The sequence below is a fragment of the Falco naumanni genome, chromosome 1, assembly GCF_017639655.2.
Source record: "Falco naumanni isolate bFalNau1 chromosome 1, bFalNau1.pat, whole genome shotgun sequence".
Taxonomy (NCBI): domain Eukaryota; kingdom Metazoa; phylum Chordata; class Aves; order Falconiformes; family Falconidae; genus Falco; species Falco naumanni.
Window position 1 is genome coordinate 119572684 of NC_054054.1, and position 9882 is coordinate 119582565.

At 49.1% G+C, this 9882-nt stretch overlaps 1 protein-coding gene across 1 annotated transcript; it reads left to right on the forward strand.

Moving 5' to 3' along the window:
* The first annotated feature begins 1179 nt into the window (after nt 1-1179).
* Nucleotides 1180-6380, forward strand: SLC25A19 (solute carrier family 25 member 19). Its single transcript, XM_040581719.1, has 6 exons — nt 1180-1585; nt 2051-2206; nt 2969-3139; nt 4124-4307; nt 5478-5608; nt 6169-6380. Exons 1-6 carry the CDS (start codon nt 1460-1462, stop codon nt 6367-6369), a joined length of 969 nt encoding a protein of 322 aa, XP_040437653.1. The 5' UTR covers nt 1180-1459; the 3' UTR covers nt 6370-6380.
* The last annotated feature ends 3502 nt before the right edge of the window (nt 6381-9882 follow it).

Genomic DNA, 9882 nt, shown 5'->3' on the forward strand with positions numbered 1-9882 from the left:
GACAGAGCGAGCTAATTTATAGGATATTAAATTGCTATGGGAGAGAAAAGCTGTAAAAGGTGCACTTTGGTCCGAAGTGCTTAGGCTGGCATCATAGTTCAACCTCAGCATGCTTGGCAGAAGTCATTCTTCTTCCAAGCCAACAGAGCGCCGTGTCACTTGGCACGTGTGCCATGGTGAACAGCAAGGAGGTGGAGAGGGCATGATGGTGGCGCCTCCAGGATTGAAGGGCGTGGATCTACCAGGTGAAGAGGAGGGTGGCACTTCACTATTTCTTCTCTTGCTTTTTTCTAAGCTTTTTATTGAACTGCCCAAGTGCCTCTGTGGTACAGACCATTAGGTTGTAAGGAGCCAGTGATGGAGAGCAATATATTTCTGGAGCATTGTGCTGAAGGAGAGAGGAGATGGGTGTGTGGGTGGTGCCAGCACAGTAGCCATGGCTCGGGTGGTCGCAGGATCTTGTGCTCTGCTTGGTCAGTGCCTCGCAGGTCGCTGTCACTTGTGTCACCTGAAGAAGGAGAGGTGCTGAGCCGTGCCAGGGAGGGGTGCGGGCACACCTGCAGGGTGCCTGGCTGGAGCCCTTGGCTCTGCAGCTCCCCAGCTCCGCTTCTGTCAGGGAAATGCCTGTGGATGTTGTCGCCTGGTTTAATACACGAGAGGCAAAGGCCCACGGGAGGGTTTGGGTTGTTGATTAACAGTTGCTCTTAGTCATTATCCTCAAACACAGATGTAGGCAAGGGCTTTGTGGTTTCTCAGAAGCGCCTGGATATTCCTGTGGTTGGTGATTTTTCATTTGTGCCAGCGAGGGCGCTGGGCTTGTTTGTGAGGCGGTGAGGGAGCCGCTCGCCAGGGTGGCTGGGTGCCCGCGCAGGGCTGGGGGCTCCTCGCTGGCGCTCCGCAGAGGGATGGCAGCCGCTGGGTGCTGCGGCCAAGGCCCGGGGGCCGAGCAACCTGTGGCCTTACGGGCGCTGCCCGGCTCAGCACAGCCGCTGGCGGGCTGCAGGAAGAGCCGACCCCCGCCCCAAAGCCGAACCCCCGCCCGCGTTAGCGCCGCCCGGCCCGGCCCGGCCCAGCGGCGAGCCGTGCCCGTGCCCGCCATGCCGGAAGGCGCAGGGCGGGGCGGCGGGGACTACAACTCCCGGCGTGCCCCGCGGCGCGCAGGCGCAGTGCGGGCGCCGGCGGGAGGCTGAGGCGGCCCTGAGGCGGGGAGCTCCCCGCGCCGCTCCGCACCGCTCCGCTGCCCTGGGCCGCGGGCAGCCGGCCGCTCCGCCCGGCCTTGGGCTCCGTATTCTCCCTCGGTGCCCGCCGTGGGGCCCGCGGGGAGAGGGGAGGCTGCTGCGGGGGGCGGCGTGTGAGGGGGCTCGGGATGGCGGGGCGGGCTGTGAGGTGAGGGGGTGGGAAGGCGCCTCCTGGCCTCGCGGGCCTCGCTGTCCCCAGGCGGCGGGGACACCGGGCAGGCATGGTCGGCTATGACCCTGAGGCCAGGTGCGTCTCCACGGTGGAAGCAGCTGTGGCAGGATCAGCATCGGGCTTGGTCACTCGGGTCCTCATCAGTCCTTTGGATGTCATCAAGATCCGCTTCCAGGTATCGGCCTTCCTGATGGCGCGTTGGGGATGGGGTGGTGGCGTGTTAGGGCTGAGCTTGCCCTGGGTGCGTCGGTCACCTGTGCAGCCAGAGCACTCAATCCGCTCTCACCTGCACCACACGCAGGGTAGCATGTGCCTGGTGCCTCGATTTGTGTAACCTCACACGTGCTAGAACGGCATCTGATGGTTTTCAGTTTGTTTTTCTGAACATTCTCCGCTCTCTGAGCAGAAATAACTGAATTTCACCATCATCCCTACTGACTTCCTTTGTGTTGCACGTCTGGTTTTATTTTAAAGCCCTGCATAAATAACATCCTAGTCGGTTCTATATACGATCCTATGGGAAGGCAGAACGTCCTATCTTAGCAGCGGTGGGCTGGCAGGGTTGTGAAGTCCTCAACTGGATACTTGAACCTTATTGAAATGTCATGTGGAATTGAAAATATTTTCTGTTTTCCTCCAGCTTCAGATCGAGCAGTTGTCCCCAAGAAACCCCCAGGCAAAGTATCATGGCATCTTGCAAGCTGTACAGCGCATCTTCCAGGAGGAGGGGTTGGTAGCCTTCTGGAAGGGCCATATTCCTGCTCAGCTCCTTTCAGTTGGCTACGGAGCTGTTCAGGTAAGGTGACCAGACACCATCTGGGCAAAGCGTACATATGTAGGACTCTGCTTTGTTCCTTTTCAACCTGGCTGCATGGGCAGGTGCGGGAAGGACCAGGTTTACGCTGTACTGATGCAAACTGGCTCCAGTTTCAAAGATGTGTAGTTGTATAATTCCTAAGTTGATATTCCTGAGCTTGCTGAACATCCTGCCTGGCCAGCCTGGAGCACAGCTAGAGTAAACTGAGTTGTGTCTGTATCTGGTGTTATAGACAGGCCCTGTTTGCTCCTGACACTTGGCTTAGCTGTTCATGTGCCAAGCCTGTGTAGTTTATTTGCTTTTGTTCATGCTGTTGCCCTGACAGTTTGTTAGGAAAAAAATCAATGAAGCCGATGATGGTGTTTTACACAGCATTGTTATGCTTAAATTGTAAACATTAACAGCGTATTTTGTGAGCACCGGGTTGACAGAGTAATGGACAGTATATCTGATATAGCAAATACTCTTCAGGGTACGTAGAGCATTAAAATGAGTTTTTCATTATTCTAAACACAAGATTTAGCAGAAGTGTCAGAGATCGGAATATCCCACATGTTCCTCAGGCAGCTTAGTGATTTTTACAGGGTATTTGAGCACATGTTCTAACAGGTTGCAAGTCGGGGAGGACTTTTGAAGGACAGAGGGAGGAGGGGGGTGGTTACAAGCAGTGGGTGGAGCTCTTTTGGTGAAACGAGAGAGGAGCGGGAGATTCCTTGACTTGTGTATGTTTGTTTCTGCAAGTTTATGGCGTTTGAAAGCTTGACAAAACTGGTGCACAACGTCACCTCATACAACGCCCGCGATTCCTTTGTGCACTTCGTCTGCGGTGGACTGGCTGCTTGCACAGCCACTGTTGCAGTTCAGCCTGTTGACACATTACGCACTCGCTTTGCTGCTCAGGGTGAGCCGAAGGTATGGCTTAGAGGTCAATCTTTAAAATTATCATCCATAGCAGTAGCAATATTTCATATGTATGAATACAGGGGGTTTGAAAAGTATGTAGCACTCTATGGGTTAGTGTAAAGGAGCGGGGGCTATTACTGGGCACTGTTTGTACTATTGCCAAGTTACCCTCTATGCTGTTTACACAGCTTTCTTAATTATGTTTTGCTGCTCCTGATTGCTCCTGACTCCTGACAAGTGATCCAGAAAGCAGAAACTGCCCTTAACAGGATAACTCAATTTTTATTTTAGCTGTTGTGATGCCAAATATATTAGGATAATGTTGGTGTATAGAATACGCTCCCCAGTCTGTTGAACATTGTGGTTTTGAAACTTTCCACTTGCACAGAGTTGTGTTTAGGTAATGATGGGGATATGCTTGAAACCAGTCACCTTTCACCCATGTTTCATGTTCTTATTTATGCAAGAATTGGTCTCCATACTAATTAGGTCTGTAATAACTGGACTTACATGGGTTTGTATCAGAGCTGTTTCTGGTTTTTGACTTAGCATGCAGTAGAATCCCTATATATTGTATGAATTCTGTTGCAAGAGCAAGCAGAGCTGCTAAAAGAAAAATAAATAATTGTGTCTGTGACGCAAGTGGTCTCGGCTCTGTGCCTCATTTCTTCCCCTCAGAAGCACAGCTTGGATGTGGGATACTATGGCAGCCCAGGCTTTTCAGTACAGAGTAAATGATCATTCTTCAATTAATCTCTTGTGGCTCAGAGGTAGGTTTACGTTGTCAGTTTACTTATAAGAGTCACAAGGGCTTAGCTGAGAATACTGTGTGAAGATGTGCAAAATCACATTGTTCATGGCTTTGTGCTGAAAATCAGTCGGTTGTATTTTGGGCAGCAGGAAATTCCTGTCCTCATTACTGGGAAATAACCTGACCTTTGGTTTGCTGTTTTTAAGCCTGTTTCACTACTCAGCCTCTTCTGTATTGTCTAGATCTATCGCAACGTTCGCCATGCCGTGGTGACGATGTACCAGACAGAAGGGCCTCGGACTTTCTATAGAGGTTTGACCCCCACAATCATTGCCATCTTCCCATATGCCGGTCTCCAGTTCTCTTTCTACAACATCCTGCAACAGTTTTCTGAATGGGTGATTCCAGCTGAAGGAAAGAAAGGAGGTAAGCACATGAGACAGTGATACCTGCGATCTGGAGAGAAAGAGAGGATGAATGGTACTTTGGGAGATTGACTGAAGCTCAGTTTTCTGTCCTATCACCCTTTTTGATGCAACACCCGAAAAGTGTCTCAGTTTCCCATCTCTCATTCTTACCCCTGCACAGATGTTGTAAAAGTACAGTGAAGCTTGCAAACAACTCCTGTTATGGAATAACCATAATGGAACTGTGGATGGATGGGAAAGTGTCATAGGCCAGGGTGCTCTTTCTTGAGCTGTGTGACGTTACCGATACCATGGGAAGACAATGCTGGCATAGTCTGTTTCATTAGTGTTGTGGGGACAGGACTCTTGGATTTCCTCAGGAAATCTGCCTGCAGATTCCAGCACAGCTGTTACAGAAGAGGATTCATTTAGCCTAATTTAAAACTGCCAAGGTCTTGATTTGATATTTTTATGTTGATTTCTAGCTCCATTATAAGAGAACCTCATCCTGATGTGGCCTGTCACCTTGACAGTTCTAGATACTAGTGCCTCTCTGAGAGAGAGAGTGTGTGCAGCATCAGTGTGGTTTTGTTCCTCAATAGAATTTCTTCAGCAGAGGAACTAGAATTTTCAATATCATGTCTGCGTATTTATTCTTAGATGTCAGGGACTGATGGTGGTTTTTTGCTGGGAACTCACATTTGTCAGGAGAAAGTCTAATATCACAAAGCTCATTTCCTACGAGCCTCTGAAATCATCAGGCAGCGTTAACTTGTGACTTAGTCCAATCCAGAATAAATCAGTTTGAGCAATCAGGAGCGCAAGATTTCCAGTGACTGAGCTTTTACTGAGGGGCATGAAAATTTTCCATCCACTAGCAGCAGGTTCTCTGGTGACTGGGGTTTTTTGTGCAATGCCACTTGGCAGAGCAAAAACATAAATCAGGGTAATGAACCAGATGAGCTGTTATGCTCTGGTGCCAACAGACACGGTAAGCCCGATGCAGAAAATACAGATTGAAGTTCTGTGGCCCAAACTATGCAGAAGAGGTGATGTAACTTTAAAGGACCTTTTCGGTTTCTTGTAAAAAGTAACTTTTAACTTACCTCTGATTGAGATCTTTAATCAGAACTCCTTGCTAATCCTCTTTTTACCCTCCCCGCTATCCTCTCCCCTTTCTGCTTCTCAGGCAACATTAAAAACCTTGTTTGTGGCAGCTGCGCTGGACTCATCAGCAAAACCCTCACTTACCCTTTTGACCTGTTCAAAAAGCGACTGCAAGTGGGTGGCTTTGAGCAGGCCCGGGCAGCCTTTGGGCAGGTGAGAGGTGTTGCAGTTGACTGATTTTCATGAGGATGAATTTTCATGGAGACAATCCAGAGCCAGTCCATTGCACCCGAATGCAGTGGTGATTCACTGGTGGTGCCTGTTCTGTTCGTATTTGGATTGGGAGCTCCCAGGGAACTTCTGGGAGCTGAGCATTGGTCTCGCTTAATAATGGGAATAGCTGCATGAATATACTGTGTTGATTTTATGGCCTTGTCCAACATACCTGTGCTCTGCCTTCTCAGCTGTCTCTATCAGGTTGGCTGTCTTGGAGCAGGGGATGAGTTAGGCAGGCAAAGGGGTTTCAGTTTACTTTACTTTTCTAGTTGCAGCTTGGTATTTCTGATTCAGGACCAAATGACTAGCAGAGGGTGACACTAGCTTTATGCTGAAATCACCTGGCTGTCAGGATCCTTTTCTGCAATTAATATTTTGACACGAGGAACGGGCATTAAGTGTTCAGCACGTGTCTTACGTACCAGAACATCCTGTCTGGGGATCTCTGTGTTCTTTTCCAGTTTTCTTGTTTAACCTTTTTTCCTTTTCTCCCCCAGGTGCGGATGTATAGGGGTCTCATGGACTGCATAAGGCAGATCATGCGAGAGGAGGGTCCAGGTGGATTCTTTAAGGGCCTTTCGCCCAGCTTGCTGAAGGCTGCTGTCTCTACTGGCCTTGTCTTCTTTTGGTATGAGCTGTTCTGCAGCCTCCTGTGTGCCCTGAAGAGCACTGATAGCGCTGTGAGGAAGGAAGGCTGAAAGGGGCCGGTGTGTGGCTACCTGGTGTTCTCCTGGAGGAGGGGGAACTGCCAGCTTTGCTTTGTCATGCTGGATATGTCAGAGCTCCGAGAGTCCACCAGCCTGTAGGAAATCACTTCCTGGGACCAAGCAGAAGGAGAAGGCGACTGCAGTTCTGCTGAAGACACTTGAACTGCTGTGCTGAAAGCTGTTCGGCTGAGCACTTTTTTCCTCTGTCTCCTCTTATATCAGCACATATTTGATGGGGAGAGGGGGGAACCCAGCAGACCACTACCTAGCAGAGACTGTGCTGTGAAAAGGCACCCGATACAGTTGATGAATTCCTGTGCTTGCCCTGGATCACAGAGCAGGATCCTGGCCTAGCTAGTGCTGCTTAACCAACGTACCACCTCCTACTGCTGCATCCACACGGCTTTATTTCCTTGCTTTATGGCCTGCTGTTTGCACGATATTCTTTTCTTGGTGTTGCACAGGTAGCTCTGTCCTGCTGTTGTGAAGTCAGTTCAAACGTCTTTAGCACGCACAGAACCTCAGTTTTCCTTTTCTTTGTTGCCAGCAGCTGCTTCACAATTACCACTTGCTGGCTGTGCATTCTCAGCCACCATAAACACAGAATCTTCTGATGGATCGTGCTGACCCAAACTCACTTTTCCTTTAACTCTGGTGAGCTTGATTGTATCCCAAGTGCCCATTTCTCTTCCTGCATGTCTTGCCATGCATCTCTTAGGGTTTTGCATTGCCTCAGCAGAGCTGCAGATTAAGAACCCCACTCTTAAGGGGATTCAACGCACAAGCCCAGTTTTTACTTCACGTTTTTTGCTTCAATGCAGTGAGTAAAATACTGTACAGAGTTTTAGAAATATTTAATCTAAGTTGTAATAACGAAAGAAAAGTCCTGTGGAAACTAGTAAATGTTTTGTTTTGTTTTAATGCCACCTTTGAATGTTTCTAGCAAGTATTTATGTAGTGGCCTCAAAACATTTCTGAACCTCAGTCCTACAGTGGTGCTAACAGATGAAAATGTATTGACAAGATTAGCTTAAGTGAGAGGACTGAACATCACATCGGAATTGGTTGGTTTAGCATGGTGTTTGACAAGTAAAGGACGATTGCATTAGAGATGGAGAAGTGTTTTTCTCCGGTTTCAAAGGTTTTACGAAGGGTTAAAAGAAACCCAACCCAACCAACCAACAGCTCTGATTTATGTAACGGGGAAAAGAGGAAAATTACTTTCTTCCTCCTCTTTTATTCTCTGTTTTTTCAAGATGAGCAGGGTGTGGTTGGACCAGTGTGTGTGGAAGGCAGATTTCCGAGGAAGAGAGTGACTGTGATACAGAGGCACGTTAGTCATCTGGCGAGTGGTGGGTAGGGCAGAGCACTGCAACTGTTTAGAGGATGGTTTGATGATTCTTCTCTTAACGCAGAGCTTTTCATCACTTTCTTGGCAGTATTCAGGGTGTTAATCCCAATGGTCTGGCCAGATTCCAGCGTGACCAATTCCATTCTGTTGACGCAACTTTTCCTGGCGTTTTTGAGCGTATCAGCATTGCTTACTTATCCTGAACTATTGTGAGAGGCTGTTTTTTTAAAGAGCAGCTGTTTCACTGGTGGCTGAGCTGTCCAGAGTGATTCCTTGCAAGCCCGGGCCAAATAACTTTGTGTCTGCTGTGGTTTGAGATCTTTGAGTGCAAGTGGCTGTTTCACTGCAGGTGACTTTGAGAGCTGCGTAGAAATTAAATTCCCTGAGCAGCGTTCAGGCAGGAGGCTGATACATGAGCCTCGAAGAGGGAGTGTTAGCTGCGTGTACTCTCAACATGTGCAGTTTTGCTGAGAGGAGAAAATGCAAAAAAGTTTCTCAGAGTCCCTCAATCCTGTTGGCATTTTCCAGGCTCTTCTGAGATTCCCCCCCCAGATCTTCTTAACAATATTTTTGCCTTTGTTTGTTGTTAATCTATTGTTAATCGGAAAGACTTCATAACCAGTAATGAACTTAGCCTTGTGACATCCTCCTGAGGGAGAGAAATACCTCATTTTGAAACAGACGCAAACAGGTCAGGATTGTTACTGTCTTTGTAGAGAGGAATGCTGCCCTGGTTAGCAGGGACAGGACTAGCCACAGCAGAAAATTTATTGTGCTGGCCTGGGCTTCCATAGGCAATCAGGACTCATCCATCCTGTGTAAACATCACAAGACTCTTATTCTCCACTGTATGTCAAAGCGCTGCCGTTAAATTGCACAAAATAGGGAGAAACTGGTGAGGAACTCAGCAGCGGGTACTGCTACCACTGGAAGAGAGGGTGTGTTGCCTTGGTTGTCACAGGGGTAAACAATAAAGGACAGAAAACACTGTGCTCTGCAAAGATGGTGTCCCTGGAGTGTGCTGTGGAGCTCGAGGTGACGCGGCTTGGCTGCTCTGCAGAGAGGGCAGCAATGGAGAGGATAGAGCAGCTTCTCTCTGGGATAGATTTTGCCTCCACTCTGCATTAAATGAGCTCACCTCTACCCAATAGTGGCAAAGTCAGGGTTTAAGTTGTGCCAGTCTGGCCCAGGCTTTGGAAGAGAGACTGGCTGGAGGGCTTTGGCCCAGAGCCTGATTGATTGTGCTGTCAGGTGGAAATGTTACAGGCCCGTAAAGGCATCCGGGCTTCTAGGGAGGGAAGGAGAAAGGAGTGACAAGCTCAGCTATACAGTACTAGGAGTTGCACCTAACGGGCACGTCATCGTTCACCCCGGTTGGTGCCATCTGTCTCGTGGATTTCCCACGTGCACCTTGGGAACTGGGAGTTGCAGCTGGGAAAGGACTGTCACGGGAATATTGTTTTCTCTTTGGGAATGAGACTGGTTTAGTGCAAAGCACTGGGAGAACAGGTCTTATCTGTGATGCTGCTCTGGAAGAACGCACACCGTTTGAAGCTGATTTCCTAGAACTGAAGGAACGGGAGATGGGAGAGATCTGTAGGTGCCTTGTTCTCCCATATGTCGGGACAGATTTGCTCTCGGAAACCGTGCGTGTCACTTCAGTTTCAAGTGACTGAACATGGTGAGCAACTCACTGAGGCTGCACCGGATTTTGCCCGTTGGGATGGCTGAGATTTCACTCTGATGTAATCCTATCAGCGGGGATTTGTGTTGCTCAAAATTCACCTCACAAGCTGCTCAGCAACTGTGTTTTCTTCTAGTGCCTTTTAAAATCGGAAGGTCCAGAAGCACCGTAGCAGGCAAAGCGCTCGAGGCGAGGTGCGCCGGGGTTGTCAGGCGATCCACCATCGCTCGTAGCTGGCCTCGGACCAGAAAGCATTCACGCACGAGTCCTGCGGTGAGCACGCTGTTGCCTCCAGCGCCGGCTGGCTCCCCGGGTTCCCAGGACGATCCTGTTCTCAGGGTGCTCATCCAGAGCTGCGCAGCCGCCTTTTTGACAAGAAATGAATGTTTTACAGTCAGACTTGGAATGCATTGTATTGAATTTGGGTTTAAGTTTCTCCTGTGATGTAGAAATGTAATTCTCTGGGGCG

Bases quoted from the DNA above. Each gene is read 5' to 3' on its own strand.
- SLC25A19 (XM_040581719.1), top strand. From the start codon at position 1,460: ATGGTCGGCTATGACCCTGAGGCCAGGTGCGTCTCCACGGTGGAAGCA. The intron at 3,140-4,123 runs GTATGGCTTAGA...TGTATTGTCTAG, and splicing joins CTGCTCAGGGTGAGCCGAAG to ATCTATCGCAACGTTCGCCA. The intron at 5,609-6,168 runs GTGAGAGGTGTT...TTTCTCCCCCAG, and splicing joins CCCGGGCAGCCTTTGGGCAG to GTGCGGATGTATAGGGGTCT.